General features: G+C 43.5%; 1 protein-coding gene across 1 annotated transcript in view; it reads right to left on the bottom strand.

Moving 5' to 3' along the window:
* Window positions 1-20676, bottom strand: part of adamts16 (ADAM metallopeptidase with thrombospondin type 1 motif, 16) — a 61227-nt gene that overhangs the window by 18014 nt on the left and 22537 nt on the right. The window contains exons 8-18 of the mRNA XM_080004867.1: window positions 19294-19399; window positions 18607-18744; window positions 13961-14114; window positions 9121-9216; window positions 6341-6489; window positions 4797-4969; window positions 4113-4243; window positions 3805-3928; window positions 3040-3284; window positions 2700-2835; window positions 239-365 (exon numbers count right to left, since the gene is read on the bottom strand). Of these exons, the coding sequence (XP_079860993.1) occupies window positions 239-365; window positions 2700-2835; window positions 3040-3284; window positions 3805-3928; window positions 4113-4243; window positions 4797-4969; window positions 6341-6489; window positions 9121-9216; window positions 13961-14114; window positions 18607-18744; window positions 19294-19399 (1579 nt within the window). The remainder of the gene's footprint in view (window positions 1-238; window positions 366-2699; window positions 2836-3039; window positions 3285-3804; window positions 3929-4112; window positions 4244-4796; window positions 4970-6340; window positions 6490-9120; window positions 9217-13960; window positions 14115-18606; window positions 18745-19293; window positions 19400-20676) is intronic.

Here is a 20676-nt window from a genome sequence, read left to right as displayed (position 1 = left end):
ATCCCCACAACTAAAGCCAAATAGACTGTTCCAGGTCCCTATGTAGAAACCATATTTCAAGATGGTCAAGTGCCCCAATAACAGTGTAATCTATTCAATTAATATCCATTACAGTCTTTTTTCCATAACCCCTGAAAAGACTTGTAATTAACAAAGACTATAGTTGCCTATATACCGAGCATAACTGTGGTAATTGTGAATGAGAATTGGATTATGAAGGACTGTAACTGAGTCTGACCTGGCGGGGCATGGCTGGGTGTTGCAGGGCATCAGTCCAGTAGCGGGTCGGGTTCTGGGATTGCAGTACGAGGTATTCACCTGAACTCTCAGGTCTTTGTAGCAGGCCGACTTGGTGCTCATCTGGCCTGCGTGGGGAAACGGTCAGATTGAACTACTCTGTATCTAATGAAACCACATCTAATGAAGCAGGTATGAATGACAAATAAATCAAAGCAGAAACACTATCAATGTGATGGTAAGAGAATCCATACGTAGTCATAAGGAATGTCAATCACAATAAAAAGCATTATAAAACACATTTTATGACAGTGTGCGGATATGGCTTTTATACAAAATTTGAAGGTATTAAACAAGTACTAGCCGTAAATCTACCATCAAATGATTTTCTTTCTTACAGTGGCAACACATATTTGAATTGAAATACTTGTTTTACTCTCCTATGCCATCTTTAGATAATACATGTGTAAACACGCACGCTTTTCATCGCACCCACTGCTTAAAAACAACATGCCCTTTGAGGCATGATAAAAGAGGGAAGTGACATCTTATTTCCATCATATGAGGTTGTCTCTGCGGCCCTGACTTTTTGCCTCGGTCGGTTCAGGGAGCAAACGCTGATCTGACAACATGTCGTTGGATTTACGTGAAACTTGAATCCAAAGTTATTGGCAGATGCCAGTTTGGTATGTGGCCCGAGGCGAGGTCAGTCAACACACCTCAACCCCATCCACCCCCACCCCACCCTCCCACCAAAACACTGCTTTTTCTTTTTCCGGGACAGGTTAGTCAGTCACACTCTTTAATAAAGCAAATGACCCCACCCCCGACCATTAGGGCCTACAATCAGGGCAAAAAGAGGTGGAGGTGGCCCGAGGTGAGCTTCAATGGGCCGGGGTGGGGAACTTTAACCCCAAGCCTCAATCAATAGGAGTTCCACACTGAGGGCTTTGTTCACAGTCCCAGACAACACAGGCACACAGAGAAGACACATGCGGCAGCACAACACTAAGAGTAGAATGTAATGTATTTCAGACATACATAAAGACATACAGTACACACACACACACACACACACACACATACACACACATACACACACACACACACACACACACACACACACACACACACACACACACACACACATACACACACACTGGTGTTTGGACACTGTAATGACTTGGTTGTGAGGATTTGAACTTTGGAAGTGGAGGCAGGTGTGTGTGTGTGTTTGTGTGTGTGTGTGTGTGTGTGTGTCTGTGTGGGTGTATGTGTGTGTGTGTGTGTGTGTGTGTGTGTGTGTGTGTGTGTGTGTGTGTGTGTGTGTCCATCTCTGTACAACTTAACATGAATAATGACAGTTACAGATCAATATGTATCAGTATGTATTACATGTCAATCGAATAAGTAAGTCTGCAGGTCAAAATTAAAGAATTTGTCAGGAAGCTTTTAATGACTGGGATTGTACTTTTAAATCGGGGCGAAGCAGTTATTATTATATTTTATTATTGTTTTAACATCAACATCCACTGAAAATCCGAAGCTGTGATTTTGGCTGCACCCCTACCGTGATATAGGAATATAAAAGAGAGCGACTTTAAAATCAAAACAAATGACTTACGAAAATATTTTCTGATTTTCCTGTTAGATTGACAGGGAATGATAAATATCTACAATAGTCAGAATGAAATAGCAATTGGTTCCCATTGCACTGCAAGAGCTCGCAGCCCCCGGTGTTGTGGCCACAATGTCTCACAGCGAGATGTGTGTGTGTGTGTGCGTGCATCCTAGCCTAATAGCAGGCCTCTTTTGATGAGAAACAGAGTCTGGTTGCAGGCATGCAAGTGCTTGTGTGTGTGTGTGTGTGTGTGTGTGTGTGTGTGTGTGTGTGTGTGTGTGTGTGTGTAGTACCACCGCTTCAGTGGAATAAGTACAAGAGCTCCCACCACTCCCTACCAATGGGGTGCGGGTAGGGAGTGGTAGCCTACTAATGTACCTGCAGTAATGATGGGAACACTCCCCTTCCCTCTCTCCATTGAACAATCAGCTAAAGGTCTTATTACAGATCAGAGAGGGCCTAGACTACGCTTTAGCCGCTGTCCCATTGATGTAGGAGTTACCTTTTTAAACTATGGGGTTGGAATTGCAAAGAGATCAAGGCTTTTACTCGACTCAGACTGACTGATAGATGGCAACAATCCCAGGTTTCAAGGATATTTTGTTCTGCTCTCTTCTTAGAATGAAGTTCCATTTGGACTGCCTTTGAACCATAGCGTGAGCAACATCTACATTAAAGTCCTGAATGTTGAAAAAACAACATTGTAGTTTTGAATGTAATTATGGGACTGGTAATGTAATCCACCCAACACATACTATCCTATGGATTACCACACATTTTTTTAGATTTGAACAGTTTTGCAAAAAAGTAAAGCGAAACATTTCCGCAAGTGTTCACTTGCCTCCGGCGCATGTCGCAGAGCATTGAGCGCGTACGATGGCCCAGGAGTAGTTGTGCTTGATGTGATGCTTTTTCTCAACGGCCTTCTTTAGAGTATACTCCCAGCGCACACCTGGGTTCCAGCCCTGCAACAGGATCTAGAAGAGAGACGGTGAGAAGAATAATTAGATGAGCAGCAAGCACCTGCTTTTGATGTCGTCGGAGACGGAACCTGTCTTGACGAAAACCTGAGCAATGGAGTTCGAGAAGCAACTACTCCCAACGCTGACTTTCTCGGCAAATTCTCTGCTCTTTGTTAATCGACATCATTCTTTCTACTGTGGGTCCAACTGTCCGCTTACCTCCACGACCAGGGTCTCGTTGGTGGGGCCTGTTGAGGTGAGGCTCTCCGGCCTGTTGTAGGGCCTCTTGTACTCAAACAGGGCTCCGGCGATGGGGTGTCGGCCGGGCCAGTCCACCGTCCAGCGCCCGTTCAAGTAGTAGCGCCGTTGGGCGTCCCGGACGGCCAGGTAGGAGCTGGAGGTGTTCAGCTCCACCACACGGATGCTCCGTGCCCCCGCCGGGATGGTCACCACACCGTAGTACTCTGGGAAACGCAAAAAGCAGCGTTGACGGATGGAGTAAATGCAGCTGAGTGAAAGTTTTATCTATTGGGAAGGTATATGTTTTTTTCGTTTTCAAGGTGCAATCTTTCCCAAAATAAATTATTTCAGGTACATACTCAAGGTTAACTTCACGAGAAGACAACTGTTGTCAAGTTGAATATCAAATAGTGTACTGTCTAGTGACGGTGGAAACCAACTGATTTGGAAATTTTAGTAGTGATTGCAACACATTTTCAGTCGATGCGTCTCAGCCATTGGCCGACATTTGATGCACCCTAGAAAAGTCGAGCGTTAGTGTTGTGAAATGAAACCGCAAATAAACACATCGCGCAAATCCACAAGACAAAAGGAAGGCATATTGAGTACGACAGAGTGGCGTTCTCAGTCCGTTGAGTGCTAGAGGGACATCACACGTCACAAAAAGGTCGTTTAAAAGCTTATGGATAAATCTCACACTGAAAGACATGAAGTCATTTTGTAAGTTTCATTGATATGACCTACGGTTTGTATAATGCTGTTTGGTGTATTGTCCCTTGTAAACTTTGCAGGTAGAGTTGTCCCCTTTGCACACACCACACATGTCGGGCACTGCCGTGGACCCCAAAACACGGTCGCAGCCAACTTTCTACAGGAAAGAATAAGAAAATATATCAGCTATCAATATTCGTGCCACAGTTATATGGAACAAAAATGCTTTTCATTAATAATTACGGCGAGCTCTTTATAAGCAGTTGTACTGCAAAATTCAAGTATCCGAGGAAAAACTGTATGAGCCATTTCAATGAAACCAAATTGAGCACATATATTACCTCACACAGTCCGTCGATGCAGACGTTGGAACTGTCCTGAGCGCACAGCGTGCCGTCCTTCACTTTGCTGGCCAGGGCGAAGAAGAAATCGTAGCCATCGGCAAAGCAGTACAGCTTACACAGGTCTTGATCTGGGAGGGGGAGGAGGGGCGGGGTGGATTTCGGAAGTCAGTAACCACATTGTTGATGGTGTTGGCAGATCCTCCATCGCGGTGGACTTTGTATATTTTGGTATAGTGAGCAAGCCGTTCTCTAATATGACCTCATCGCTTCCTTGCAAGTTGAAATACTAAAAATATAAGTAGCATATAAAAAGTGGACGAGTGGGTGACAAAATCAAATATCACAATATTTTTGGACAAATACCTCAATATCGCTAATTTGACGATATTTTGGAGGTGACTTTTGGTGCTTTCATAAGAGATTTAAAGACAATAAATAGTTGGGAAACAATCATTTGTAATGTGGATAATATGACCAAGCAGGTAGAGGTGTTGGTTAGAACAGCGATACTAACAGCTAATGAAGTTACTATGAAGTAAATATGAAGTTCAGTAAACTGCATTACTTTACTGTGACATGGCCTTCAACACAACATTTAACTGAATACCACAATCTCAGAATAACCAAAATACCAGACTTAATCTAGTCTCATATCACCATGATGATATTACATTGATTTACCGTCCACTCGAGTGTAGGGCCTCCAGTTGTAGTACCATCCTCTGAACTGCTTGCTGCTAAACTCAGCGCACTGCTGGGCCCTGTAGTCCACGGTGTCCGGCGGGCAGTCCTCCGTGTTGCACAGCTTGTAGGACCTGGAGGAACCCTCGCAGTACTTCCCCCCGTACACCGGCCTGGGAGAAAAGCCAGGCAATAGGAATTAGTAAATGGCACAAAAGTTTGGAATTTGGATTTATCAATTTCAATTCAACATTGAAGATTCAATCAAGATCAAAATGCAGTTACTTTTTCATTTATTTTAAGAGCTTCTATGTCCCTTTAATTGCGTGTGGGCCTGCATGCATGTTTCTTTTGTTGTGTGTGTGTGTGTGTGTGTGTGTGTGTGTGTGCGTGTGTGCGTGTGTGTGTGTGTGCGTGTGTTCGCGTGGAGCCCCCTCTCCTCACAGGTGTATATCTTCGGGCTACATTCTGACTAATCCTCAGCTCGGAACTATTACATCTTCTGTAAGCCCTCTAATCACACCATCACTGATCTCCATCTCTCTCTCTCTCTCTCTCCTCTCTCCGTCTGTCGCTTTTCTTTCTCATTGCATATACAACTATTTTCCATTCCACACTCTCTCTCGCTCCTCCCCTTATCTATCCATTCTTTCCGAAGCCTCTTTGCGAAACTCTTCCCCCCTCTCTACACTCTCCTCTTTCGCGCCCCCTTCTCCTTGACCTCTCACCGCCTGGCTTGACAAGGTCTTGGCAGCGGGGCAGGATGGAATACGACGGCGGCGCTCGCGATACGACCCTCCGCCCGGCTGACGCCCTGACAGAGCGAATAACCCCGCGGGCGACAGATCAGGCGGCTGACTGACAGAGCGAGGGACGGAGTGAGCGGATTTGTGTCGGCCATATTGGCTTGTTTTACTGACATATCTTCAATGCGTTCTCAGAGGCAGTGTGACCATAGGGGGGAAGAGCGGCCGTCCAACAATCAGATCTCTCCATCGTACTCATATACCCGTATGCATACTTATTGCGTGTGCTTATTCTTCGTTATTTCTTTTTAGTTAACTTAGCTAACCTAATTTTCTTGTTATCACTTATCATAATAAGCAAAATACATTTTTGAGACACGACCCCGAATTGTCGGAGTTTCAGCTAAATTTGCGAGTGGCCAGTCGTTTATCGTCGATGGGAAGATGTTTCAAGGCACCTGCCCTTCATTTTAAGGATCTAATGATCTAATGATTTATAAAACTATAATTAATTTATATCCCAAGTTCATGAAGTCAAACTATAAAGTAAAAGTATCAAATTAAATGATCTGACCCCATTGGCTGCTATACTAATACTAATACACTAAGATGATGTAATATGATGCAAAGATAACATAAAGTGCCTGTGCCTCTTCACAATCTGGGGAGAGGAGGACGTCAAAGACAACCTCGGTAAGTTTCGATTCAGTGAGCGGGTGATCGAGAGAGAGAGTGAAAGAGTGAGAGGGCGAGAGTGACAATCACATAATAATCGTTAAATAATCGTTCCTCCCCTACCTGGGGTTGGTGCACTGTCTCTCTCTGTAGGTGACGCCGCTCTGGCAGCTGCGCGAGCACGGCGACCAGGAGGACCAGGCCGACCACTGGCCGTGCTGGGGCCGCGGGCCCTCGTCCCCCTGCTTCACACACTGGCCCCTGCGACACCACTGGATTTAGATGGAGGGATGGGCGGGGCAGGGAAATGGGGTGGAAATCGATAGAAATTAAGGTCTAAGTCTATCATGGGGGCTATGACAACTACACAAAACAATCTGGCTACTGTAATACCCTTTAATTACATAAGTCTCATTTCAGTTTATTTCAGTACAAAGGCTTTAAACAGTGATTTTTATATTGGTCATTTACTATGATGATACATGTATTAACATGTACCTTCTTTTAGATATGCCTATATGCCCTATTAGTACATCTTCAATTGTTTCAATGAAATTCTTCTGATTTTTTTCCCCCAAAAAAGGCTATCCACGACTATTATAAGATTTTTCACATGTTCTGGTAGCTCAGCTTTTAAACCAGATTTCTGTGCCACACTAGCAGAATTAGTATTATTGTAGTGGAGACAAAGCACTTCATTGGTTATTGGTAATTAATAAAGGGAAAATCTGAAATGCAAAAGAAGTGGCCACAAAATCACAGCCCACTTTGTGTTTCATTCGCAAAGAAAATCCATCAATCATGCTTTCAGGTTCACGCTTGTGCTCAATGCGATTGTTTTGTGTCGAGCCGTTTGGTGCAACTTTGCATTGCCGAGTTGAAAAACCATGTCTTTCAGTGTACTTGGGATCAACATCGGAAACTCTGTGTTGTTAACTATTCATTGCTGCATCGAAGCAAAAAATGCAAAATGGACATATGTATGACAGAACATTAGATATAGACTCCAGTTGAAGTATGAGCCTTGTCTCGTCTTGATGGCACCTGAGGGGACTTAACGCTCTAAAAAGTGACTGTACCACACTGAATGATTTCTAATGGAGATGACAAATTAATCACATTTGCAGACATTGCTTGAACCTCCGCCTCACTTCGAGCACCCGGCCGCACCCTGAGTAAACTTCCTTGGCTCGAGAGCCACCTAAAGGAGCAATAGACAACTTTATTGCTTTTACTTATCATTATGAAGTTAATGTTGATTTCACTTTGTAATGGCTATTGAATAATGACACCATCTGCGTTTAGATCCGTTCCTAATAAGCCTCCATATCGCGATGCAGTGAGGACTGCTAATGGGCACGAATTATCGATTTACAATCGAGCTTCTTATCCAGAAAAACCACGGCTCCCCCATTTAACTTGTATTTGTTTACAGACCAGGACTGCCGTTCCAATATTGCGGTGAGCCAAAGCCGTCAATGCGGCTTCTTTGTATATATGTCTATGACAGCGCAACCAAAAAGAAATAAAATGTGACCAAAATTGTGACAATTTAAATTGACATCTTCCGTGAACAAGCTTCTTTCTTCTCTCTCAATTCCCAAAGTGGTGTCGATCATTTCCACGGAGCGCTCCGAGGTAAATGTAAAGCGATCCGGTTGTCTTTGCGACAGCGGCACAAAGGTTGTCTATTGCCCCTTTAAAGCATCACAATGCCACAAGCCGCCGTTTCCTGGCACACACACACACGCCTACACACACACACACACACACGCACGCCCACACTCTCGCCAACGAATCTCGTGGTCCTTGAACGGGCCCAAAAACAGCTGATTTCCCCCTTTAAATATTCTCCCCGTGGCCGAGTGCCACAGATGCCTAAGTGAGCCTGTCATTGTTTATGTTGAGATAATTGTCCCGAGTGTGGGATTAAACCATCACGTTCAATATATTGTAAGACGCACCTCTGGAAGAAGGGCTGACAGGAGAGAGACAGAGAAGGTAGTGGTGGGGAGGGGGGCGGGGTGTTATCTTTTTTTCTATGAAAGAAAGACAATAAATAATCGGGACCAATCATTCCTTGGCCCGAACCCCGGTGGCATCTCTCCGCTGTGTCAGCAGCTTCTCCCCGGGGGTTCGGCCCTGTACCTTCACCAATAAAAGCTTCTTTTGTCTTGCTGATCCACAAATCCCAAAGCAACCACGCTCTTTTACACAATGAGGCCAATTCAGACCTCGCTTATCTCGCAACAACATGTACTACTCACAGCCAAGTTGACAAAGATAGGGCATTAAAAATATCGCTTAAGCCTGTTTGTCTCGGTACAGTCTCTGAATCGTGGATCTCGATGTTGGACACGGGCGGACATGGGTTCCTTTTTTTTCATACTCGACGCTTAAAATACACAAAGTGAGCTACTATTAGCATTAGCACCATTAGCTTTGATAGTTTACAAAGTACTGATTGTACTGTCTGTGGAGGCCAACAGCAATTTTTCTTCCTGAAGGATTATTTTCCCTGTATTTGCAACAGAAGCGCTGGTGAAAGAACTGTACTCGGATGCGTTTCCTCTGTGATTTGTTTGGTGAGATGTTACCATGGAGCACTGTCCTCATTTGACGTAACCGGCGCAGGGCTCGCCCCGCAGCATGTTCAGTTTCGAGATTCGAACGGGCGCCTTTGGCATCGAACGCTTCAAAATTGATATTTAAAAGGTAAACACCAAAAACACTTAATTTCTTTAGGGCAGCATTCTGCGTCCTGATGCGTGATCCTTCAGATTGATCTTTGGGGGGGAAAGGAGAAATAAAGTGGCATTGAAGTGAAAGTAGGTCCCTTGCCAGTCGTGTGATGCCCGCGCCGCAAGACAAACACGCGTGAAGCTGAGCACGAGCAAACTCACCATGTCGGGTCCGCAGGAGGAGCCCTCAGCGGCCGGCATGAACTTGGTCTCGCACTTCCTGCCGACGCGGTGACACCACAGGGCCTTGCAGATGTCCTGTAATTACCAAGGGAAGACTCTTTTAAGTGAAGACAAAGGCCCACACAGAGTCACAGGGCGAGAGATGGAAGGACGAGGATGAAGGGGGGAGACGGCGATAATAACGACTCAAGTGGAGCTGTTTGGCTCCACATGAGTCGTGACTACTCAGCGCGTGGTCAATGGGATGAAGCGGTATCTGGAGGAGATCTAAAGTGATGCGTCAGCGAAATGGAGGCTCAGATTGGTCAGCTGGAGTTGAGAATCCACAAGTGAAGTAGGAGCAGGAAGTTATCTAGACATGGTCAGAACAGTCGACTCTTCACACCCTTTCATGGCTCCGTCCTTATGTTTCGAACACAATATTTGGTCCATGCCTCGGATCAAATGACAGTAGCTGGATTGTCAGAATCTTTCTCACAACAGCTGTATATGTGCTGTCAGTGATGGGGAGAAGGGTAAACTTTCAGAACAAGGTTAATTCGGTTTTTGGAGCGCTATATAAAGACAGTGATGGGAACTCGCTGAAAGACAGGCTCTCTGGACAATGATCCTTTGGCGAAGATTTCTATTTGCGGACTTTGTCCAACTTTTCAGGGGTTATGCTAACAAAAAGGGCAAAAAAAAAAAGATGGGCAAACGTGTTGAGGAGCATGCGTTTTGACATCAATATGGCCAATGTTTTTATCTCTAACATCTAGTTCCAAGTAGGATAGGAGTAGAGAGGAGAGCAATGGAGAGGAGGATGTGAGAAGGGTTGAAGAGAGAGAGAAGCAGACAGGGCGGGAAACACGCAGAAAAATAAAGATGCCAACTGGAATTGAAAACGATTCCTCACAGTGATGCCATAGAAGAACTATTTTGGTTTCCACAAAGCCCTTTCAGACCAAGGTTTCTTTAAAGAACCGTTTCTTTGGATGCCTGCTTAGACACCTACACTGTGGATTTGTGAAATTGACCTTGTACAGATTACCAATACAGCACAGTACTGTAAAGAATAATGGACCGTAGCCACCCACTGCCAGACCATGGATGGGTTTGTTTGTTTGCCAAATTTCTGCTGCTAACATCATATAATAGGCCTAACTCAAATGAGAATTAAAAACCATATGAGAAACATCTACTAAATAAAGTGATCCTTTAGTCTGTGATGGTTCAAAGCCTGCTGCTGGAAACCAAAGAGCCTTTGAAGAACCCGTTAAGAATTATTCTTCTGTGCAAAGGATATTAAATACATTCATCAACTGGTTTTAGCCAGCTACAGTCAGGATTAACTGCCATAGACTCCTTGAGTCATGTCTACATGTGGTGGGAGAAACGCAACATGGATTGTCATGGAGTCAAAGGATAATGCACTTACAGTACAAGCGATCGCGAGGCCATAGAATTTGAATAAAGCTATTTTGAATGATAAGCACGGATCACGTCACTCACCTGTGTGCGGCTCTTTTAATGGGGGAAATTCCTCCATTCCAAAAAAACCCCCCTCAGGATTGCCTGAGAACTGGGCCTGGCATAATTTCTTCTAATATGTCCACATTGTTACTATTTGAATGACTATGTTGGGTTTTGACAGCCCGGTGCAGATGCAGACAGGCACCCCTGCCCCCAAAACGCCTGCTGCCAAAAGCCCTCGGTGGAAACCATCCCAAGGCCTTAATTGTCCAGATGTTTTGCTAGCGCACAGCTTTTCCAGAAGTGAAAAAACGAAGAAAAATAAAAGAGAAAAAGGCAAGAGAGAGAGAGGGAGAGAGAGAGAGAGACAGACGGAAGCAAGGGGAAAGAGAACGAGAGGCAGAGTAAGAAAGACAAAAAGCAAAGACACAGACACATACTGTATGTATTTATATACACATGTATATATGTATTTATACATATATATATCTAAATATATATATATATATATATATATATATATATATATACTGTATATATATAATAGAAGAAAAGGTGATTTTGTGAAAATGGGAAAGTAACAAACAAGACAAGAACAGACAAGACAAAAAACAATTAACAACCAGACAGTAACAAAATTGTTTTGCTTTTTGCTGTGGTAACTCAGCTCCGCCCTCCTCCTCCGGACCCCATGGAGAGTATCATTTGGCCCTTCCAGTCGTGTCTTATCGCGACAACGCCTGCCAAGAGCTTATAAGAAACATGGATTCCTGACACGATGCGTTGGACCTTGGGGGCCGAGTCTTGTTGGAGGGTTATTTTTTTTCGCTCATTGCCTTTTTTTCTCATTTAATGTAATGAGAAACAAGTGCGTGTAAAGGTAGTGGCCCTTAGGGCCTCTGTGTGTGGGATTCGGGGTCCACTGCACCTTACTACTATGAGGTGCAGCGGAGAAGGTGTTGTGGGGGTGTTGCGACAATGGATAAAACATCCAATCTGAGCTGTGAGGAACATGCAATTTTCGTATTATACATATTTTTTACCTTCACGATACATAAATCCACTGTGCGATATATTTTTTAAATAATGAAATGAGGTAAACAAATTAAAAATATATTAGTATTATTTATAAAAAAAAACATTTGTTTGATTTCATTGGACAAATATCTGTTTTAATCATTAATAAATAATAAAATAGCCAATACTAATCCTACTGTACTACTACTACTAGTACTTTATTATTATTATTATTAATAATAATAATAATAATAATAATAATAATAATAATAATAATAATACTATGATTGATATGAATGTGATATATGAATAATAATAATAATCATCATCATCATCATCATTATCATCATCATCATAATGTTCATGTACATTACTGTAAGCTGCCATTTCAGAAGAATCCACATCTCTCGCATTCCAGATACACTAGTGCATACCCGTTTGGAATGTAAGACTTTTCTAAGACATTTGAATGGCACAGTTTAACAAAATGCCAATGATTCTGTCCTTAGCATGGCCATTCAAGACACTCTTCTAACCCTTTTCCACCAAAGCATTTTGAGGGCTGGTTCGGAGCCGGTGCCTAATCTGGAACCAGTTCTTCGCTTTTCGACAGCAAAAGAAACGGCTCTGGAGCCAGAAAACTGGTTCCAGAGCGGCACCACTGCGGAGCTGGTCAAGAACCAAGAATCAATTACGTCCGGGGGTGGGGGCGGGGACAAGCAAGCCCGACCAGAACACTGTGACCGAAATTTTCTTTACCGCTTCAGCAGTGCGGATTGCTTCTACGTAAAATCCTGTGGAGCTCTCAAGTGGACATATTGTAAAATATATCGTATTTTATGGAGTCGGAGCATACTGTTTCTTAAAATTGTGATGCGGGCTCCTGGTTTTCAACATTCTCTATCAAATTGTCCCAATTTTCACCACAATTAAAATATTAATAATAATATACTTGTTTTCAGCCCTTACATGTTCTGTCCCTCTCATTACCTAACCCAACAAAAATCAAACAATGCACCATGAAACATAACCGATAATAATAATAATAATAATAATAATAATAATAATAATAATAATAATAATAATTATTATTATTATTATTATAATAATTCCCCATCTTGAAAAAAAGATGCATGATGACGTCTACAGTGATGTAATGACGTGGCTCTCAGACCCGTTTTTCCCATGAAAAACCGAACCATTTCTTAGAAGGATCGCAAGTTGAACCAACTGCAAACTTGCACCAGCCCTGGACCAGCAATAGGTTCTTATTTGTGGAAAAGGGTTATTTGTGAGTCAGAGCCCTGAAGCCCCGCCCTCCGCTGGCTTGCTGTTCACTGTTTATTGAAAGTTTAAATTGTCCAAATTGCACCAAATTCGACACTGCATGCCCCTGGGTCCCCAGCAATACACCCGCCAAGTGTGAAGTCGATCGGATGAACGGTTGTCAAGATAATCGAACGAAGTACAGACGGACAGACAGAGATTCCTCCCTTTACAGTTAGATGACTTCATTTCAAACATCTGTACAGTAGCACTCAGCATTCGGGGAACATCAATCTTTTTCGTTCCCTTATCTTTTCTCCCTCGGAGCCTCGCTGGGTAACCAGACAATGGGAGAGCAACGGGGAGAGATTCCCATTGGCACGACTCCAGTATATATTTAGTTGTTTAATTCTATCCCAGTGGGCATTTCATGGGGCTGCGTCGTAATTCTTCTGTGTGTGTGTGTGTGTGTGTGTTTATATCTCTACAAGTTTTTAAAAACTCCCTTTACTTTCCCTCTTTCTTGCTCTTTTTTAAAATCTATTCCCTTTCCTCTTCTTCTTCTGATGTATAACCCCCCCACCCCCCCCCCCCCCCCCCACACACACACACACACACACACAAGGCTTTGACACAAGACGTTTTTAAAAACTCCCTTTACTTTCACTCTTTCTTGCTCTTTCTTTAAATCTAGCAATGTAAAGACATACATTGCTCAGGACACACATTGTTAATTTTCAAAAAAATACTAAAACTAAAACACCGAACACACCCTAATGACGAATGTTTAAAACCGATTGAAACGTTTGAATAGATGTGACGGCTGATGCACAACACGGAGGCTTGCCACGCAGAAATATTTTCATGCATATGGCTTGGTGTACTCAGAAAAATATTATTTGTAGTGGTAGGTACACCGTTTCCTATGTCTATGTGCCTTTTTCGGTAAAGCTCTGGCTTCAGAAGAGGGGCGTACGGTAATACATCATAAATGTCAGCAGAAAGGACAAAAAAATTGCTCGATGTTCGGGCTTTTGGAAAAAATGAAAAGAAACCAAAAACAACCTTCTTAAACCTTCTTTACCTTCTTAAAATCCAGGGTGCAGAGTTTGGCTTTCTCCCCAAACTGCCATTTGCACTGTGTGTCGGCGTCGTACAGCTCCCCGGGCAACTTCTCAGGGTAGCGATACTCCTTCACCGCCCTGGGCTCATCTGAGAGACACAGGGCCTGGGCAGAACTGGAGGAGAGGGGGAGGAGAAGGGAGGAAGAGAGGAGGGGAGAGAGGAGAAGGGAAGCGAGAGCGGAGGGGGAGAGGAGAGGAGGGGAGGGGGGGGGGGGGGAGAAGATGAAGGTAGGAGGAGAGAAAGTGAAGGGGTTAGAGGAGATGTGGGAGGAGGAGCGAGGAAGAGGAGAAGGGAAGAGAATGAAAGGAGGAGGGGATGGGAGGAGGAGGATAAGGGGAGGGGGATAGAGGAGGTGAGAGGTACAGGAGAGAGTAGGGGATGGACGGAAAAAAGGGTGGTAGAGGAGGAGTGAAGAGAGGAGGAGGAGAGGGGGGTGAAGAGAGTACAGTAGGTAAGGGAAGAGGAAGAGAGGAGAAGGATGAGAGGAGGAGGGGGAGGAGGAGAGAGGGAGAGGAGAAGGGAGGAGAGAGGAGATGAGGGGGAGGATAAGAGAGAAAGGAGGTTATGGAGGAGAAGGGAGAAGAGGATGAGAGGAGCCGAGGAGGAGAAGACGGGAGGAGGGGAGGGTAGAAGGGAAGAGAGGGAGGAGGAGAGGAGAGGAAGTGGAGATGGATGGGGAGGGGGGCAATAAGTCCAGGAGTGAGTGGTGGCGTTTAGAGGAGGAAGAGACAAGGGGAGGACAGGAGAAGAAAGCAAGATGGTGGATGAGGGTGGAGGTGGAGAAAATTGATTACTTGTTTTGAAGCAGCTTGGCTGATCTCCAGCACGCGTCCAGACGTCAACCCGAAGGAAGAAGAAAAATCCCTGTCACCCAGGAGTATTTAGTATTGTTTCCCCCATTTTGGAGAGAGCGACATAACACGCTGTTGCCGGGGCAACATAACACGCCTGCCAGTGCCAGAGCCGGAGCCGGGACAGGGGAGTAATAGTTTTAATGCATCAGACACTCAATTATAGCAGACACGGTAAATGCTTCCCCGTATCCCTCACATCCCATCGCAGAGGTAGGTGGCGGTGACGGAGGGGGCGGGGGTTTCCGAAGGTAACCGATACCTTCGGTAACTACGCTGCGAGGTTTTACAGCTTAGACATCGCTAGAGTTGAGAGGGGGGTGATACAAAATGAAGCAGTGAGAGCGAGGCAAGATAGAGTACGTTGGAAGGGCCTATTGTGGCGCTGATCGCTTTAGCAGAGGGTGTGTGTGTGTGTGTGTGCGCGTGTGTGTGTGTGTGTGTATATTACTTTATGTGATCTTCCATTACTTTATGAGCGCTGCGCGGCAACAGAGAACAATGGCGCTATGGCTGTTCTGCTGTCACCGGCGGATTCTGTTTTATCCTATATCGCTTGCGTTGTAAGTCACTGGAATTCTGTATAACACATTACATTTCATGCACGCATGCACGTTGTGCGCACGCACACACACACACACACACACACACATTGCATGGGTTCTGCATCACCGAATGGGTACAACATGAAACAATATTTTGGTCTTGTTCCCCCTCTCGGAGTGAGAGGGGGAACATAGTGTAGACTAATGAATGGTATTCTGTACAACACATTACATTTCACACACACACACACACACACACACACACACACACACACACACACACACACACACACACACACACACACACACACACACACACACACACACACTCACACACAAACACACAATCTGCAGTTCTGCATCGCTTCAGTACAGCATGAAACAATATCGTGGTCCTGTTCCCCCTCTCAGACCACCATAGTATAGACTAATGGGTTCTGGAAGAGGTTTTGAACGGGGACAGGGCCATCTAATGTATGTTGCACGGACTTGGTTCCTCATGGAGAGAGAAAGGAGGCTCCCAGGGTCCTAGGGAGAGTTCATGGACATTCACAATTCCCCGCCGTAGTTGTCATCCTTTCATTGGGTTGCGAACAACCCTGGAACGAGACCCAGGTCCAGAGGAAGATAATAAACTGCATTAAGAGGGGAATACTATTCTCTATTTCGGGATATTTTCGTACTCAGTTTTACTTAATGTGGTAATCCATACGATTATTAGGTTAAATAATCCCATATTTGATACTTTTTTTAGCCAGCACTTTTTAAGGAAACAGCCATTTAATGAATTTGCATCCTCCATGTGCTCCTCTATACACTGTTTCCGTTGCGGGTAGCGGACCCCACCATCAGCATAGGAATGCAAAGGTTTAGCAAGTGCAAGTGCAAGCCAGCAGCAGTGAATTTGACAAGCCAGCATATCTAGTTGTGCTCAGTAAACTGTTGATATGGATGATCACTGACAAAAAAGAATGGCACCCTCAGAATTCTGGGACTTGCAGGGTCATCGACCCAACACAGATTTACACTTTAATGAGATCTAATGAAATAGAAAAAAACAATATTTATTTAATAAGGCCCAAAATGAGGATGCAACTCCCCCCCAAACACACAAATAAATATATACATAACTTTCATAAAACAATGTACCACAACAAATAATAGTAATTCTTGAAAAATATTTTTAAATATAGCATCAAAAAATTATGATTAAGATGAGGACATTATTTATAATAATAATTAATAGTAATATTTAATCATGAATTAATCATTAATAATGAATATATAAAAAAACACAATATTATTGTTTCTTTTTTGTTATTATTATTTAACAGTTTTTTGGTTGTTTTTTTTTAACCATCAAACGTATGCCTGTGACACCTTTGAGTTGATAACGGCCAGACTACACGTCGGTCACTTCACTCAAATATCAAAACGATTACGCAAGCAGCAGCTCCGCTACAGCGGAGCTTCCCTGGGCATGGCCTCAAAGCGCGACGGTAGTTTTTAATATATCGCTGACAGGCCTAACGAGGATGAGGTCACCGTGAGGAAACGCTCTGTCTGTCTCCACCAAGCCGGGAAAAGGGGGGCTTAAACTTACACACTGGTAAATTTAGTGGAGGGCACCGGCCCTGCCATATCTAGTTTCACACTCACACAGACACAACCACACATTAAACTGAGCTTATAGGACTTGGGGGAAGATTCTGGCGATTTGTGAGGTGATGTTTATTTAGCATTGTGACCTTGTGACATTGTGAGTGATGCGATATGGTCAATATTGTGGTTTCTTGTAATTGTGACAGAATTTACATCATGGTAAAAAAAAGTGTTTCTGTCCTAAACTGTGAAATGTGAAGTTTAGCTGAAATTCAAGCGCCAGTTCACACACAATACAGGATCATCAGAAAAGTTCCCTGTTTGAGCAACTTGGCGTGTGACAGAAGATAAGCAGGCACACGTTCAGACGCCCGGTGCTTTGGCAAAACAAGGCGAGGCCCACCCCCCGCCAGCTACAGTCAATGCGTTCATCCTCTAAGTCTATGTCTAAGTCTGTGCGCTTCAAGTCTATGTTGATGTTTATCCTCTAAGTATCTTCTATGTATATATGTGTGTGGTGTGTGGATGGGATGGTTTGAGCAGCCACACCTGACCTGGATCTAGGTGATTGGGTCAGGGTGGCTGCATACCAGCTGCTCATTGGTTGGGCTAACGAGCGGCAGGTTAAAACCCCCATCCACGCACCAAAATGTCATCTAAGTCTATGTCGAAGTCCATTTGTTCGTCCGCTAAGTCTATGTGCTATAAGTCTATGTGTCCATCATCTAAGTCTATGTCTAAGTCTGTATGTTCATCCTCCAAGTCTATGTCTATGTCTATGTGTTCAGTAATGGAACTAATGTTTTTTATTGATAAAAAAAAATCCCAAAAAGAACAATCATTTGTTATTTAATAAAGTCACACATTGGTGCAGTGCTCTAGCCTTGCATCGGCAGACCAATTCGCAAATGCGTATAATTGTGGAATCTCTCAGTTCATTTTCAATTTCCAAGGGGCGTTACCACTGGGCGCAGACCAAAATGTCTCTGGACGCAACTGGAGAGACATACAAATAATCAGAGCAATGCAATGTGACGTAGGGCTAGGCAAGTGGACTGGTCAATTCAACTTGAACCAAATCCTGTCAGAAGTACCATGAATACATCTTTCTTATCAACAAAAGCATTTTAGGGAAAATAAACTGTCCAGTTCATTTTATATTGTCTCAATCGCGGATACAACGGGCCGTTCCACATCGGCAGCCATCCTGCATCGCTATCGTATCAAACCCGCATATTAGATAAACGGTTGTGATTGGCCCGACCAAGGCAGGGTCGGGGGGAAATCTGTTTGAACGGGAGGGATGCCAGATGTATTCTGCAGAGCAAATGAAACGTGAGCTCGCTGAAAGTTGACTTGACTGAAAGTGAGCATTACTTAAGTGTTAAACTCAAGCCTATCATACTCTTACTCTAGTTTTTATTTCAGAGAACAACTTTTACTGAGGCTTGACTTATTTTTTTAAGCCACAGTACTTTTAGTCGAGCACCATTTTGGGGTACTCTACCCATCCACCTCTGTCAGTCTTTCTCAACGTGGGATAGAGTCTCACATTCCTTAGCAGAATTGAAATCTCAACAGAGATGAAGGGTTTGCGGTTTTCTTACTTGAGGAAGCGGCTGAGGTACTGGCGGCTGCAGGATGACCAGGAGAAGATCCCGTTGTGGCCGGCCAGAGTGGGGGACATGATGTTACCCTCAGACTTCTTGCACACGTTCCCCTCCCCGTCGTGGACCATACCAAAACTGGGGAGTGACGTAGGAAAAATATTTTCGTTGCTTGAAAGATGTCAAAAACAGCTTGATGATCAGGTAAATGCATAAAAGGGAAGCTGGACAACTGGAAGGCATATGCAGGTATAAGTATAGGTCTATTTTTTCAAATATTCAGTTAGTTTGTGGGTTGTCTGGATCAATTAAAAAAAAACATAAGCTCATTTGGACTGAGGTGAAAATAGCCTCTGACAAGTTTATAAATCACCATGACTTAACAATCGCTTTCCCAGTAAAGAATGAACACATTTTGATGTTTTTTAATGGAAATTTCAATCTCATCAGTTTATGAATTATTTGATTGATCAAAGCCAGTCACTCCAGCCTGAGGTGCTTAAAACAGTTGAACTGCTTTGATTAAACGATATGGCACAAACACCTTTTATGCGATTATACAACTTATTTTGATAAATTGAGTGAAAGCCTTGACGTGAATCAAAACCATCCTGTCTTATATTATTTCATATTAAACACATCTGTTTAATGTAAAGAACAAAGAGCAACAATTACACAACAACTCACTTGTGACCAGATTCGTGTGCAATGGTGAAAGCCAGGCCCAGTCCCGTGTCCTCATTGATGGTACAGCTCCTGTACTTGCTGCACATCCCACTGATTGGAGCAAAACCTATAGGAAGGGGGCAAAGTAGTTTACAGTTTAATTGACCTTACCATCACTGAGTCGATATGGATGCAATGTCTTCTTATGTATTTAAATTCTTATGTTAAAGGGGCCCTATTATGAAACACTCACTTTTTCAGTGCTTGTGCACGTACATTAGGGTCTGTGATGGGCCTACTAACATTCAGTTTTACGTAGGCAACAGAAAACATGCCCTGAAACATCCTATTAAGATTTTTGATCCCTTCGTAAGTCACAGGACCCACAGTCGAATTACAACTGCCCCCCATCTGAGTAACTCAACAAACTAATATTTTGAAAGACAGAGGAATTAATACAAACTGTCCATGAAGAAACTGCAGACGATGGAAATGTAAGTATAATAATTCTGCTGTGACTCTTTAAAAAAAAAAAAAAAAAAAGTTTTTGGTAGATACTGAGACTAGAGACTGTAGGCCCGCAGCGCGCGATCCGCTGTGCGTTTCTCCAAACAAAACCAATAAAAATAGTGTGTTTTTATTGTGGATGTATTAATTTATTTTATGTTATTGGATTTTCCAACGTTCACATGAAACAAATAATCCCTGCGTAAGTGTCTTCCACAAACTGGGAGAACGGCGACGAAAGTCGGAGCGACCATTTAAATGAGGCCTTGTAGATCTAACATGAGTGAAGATTTGGCAATGGATTGCTTTTTTCTGGCCTCAAATCTGTTCCGAAACAGATTTTGGTGCACTGATGAGGTGAAATCTGGGAAAGTTTACGTACTTCTTACAACGGAACCTGAAGTCCAGCTCAAACCCCATTGGCTCACAGAGCTGGGGGCCTCGGGAGGGTGGCTCCTTCCACAAAAAACCCTAACCCTCAGCAAAAAACTTCAAAAACATGTTTCGGGGACCTCAGAGACGTACAGTATATCAAATTGTGTAGAAAGGAGCATACTGTAATAGTTCCCCTTTAAAGAATGTCCAACAGAGGTTCATTCAAGATCGTATATTTAGATGTTTTTGTTTACCGTGGTCTGAAGATATTGACTAGAAAAAAAAATTGACTACCACGTCCTGTTTTGTAGTTCGTCCTATCTAAGTTTGGATGAAACAAACAGACGATAACGTGCAGCTAAACTGAAAAAGCAATACCAAATGACCCATATTACTTCAACTATTGCTTCAACTTCCCACGTCTTCCTAAATGCAGTGCAACCTTTGAACTATTGTAGGCTTTCACAGCGAGGACAAAGGCTAAGACTAGCTGGCAACACTTTGAAGTCAAAAGCTAAAGTC

This window comes from Zeus faber (assembly GCF_960531495.2).
Source record: "Zeus faber genome assembly, chromosome: 8".
Classification (NCBI taxonomy): Eukaryota; Metazoa; Chordata; class Actinopteri; order Zeiformes; family Zeidae; genus Zeus; species Zeus faber.
This window is presented reverse-complemented; position numbering and strand designations above follow the sequence as displayed.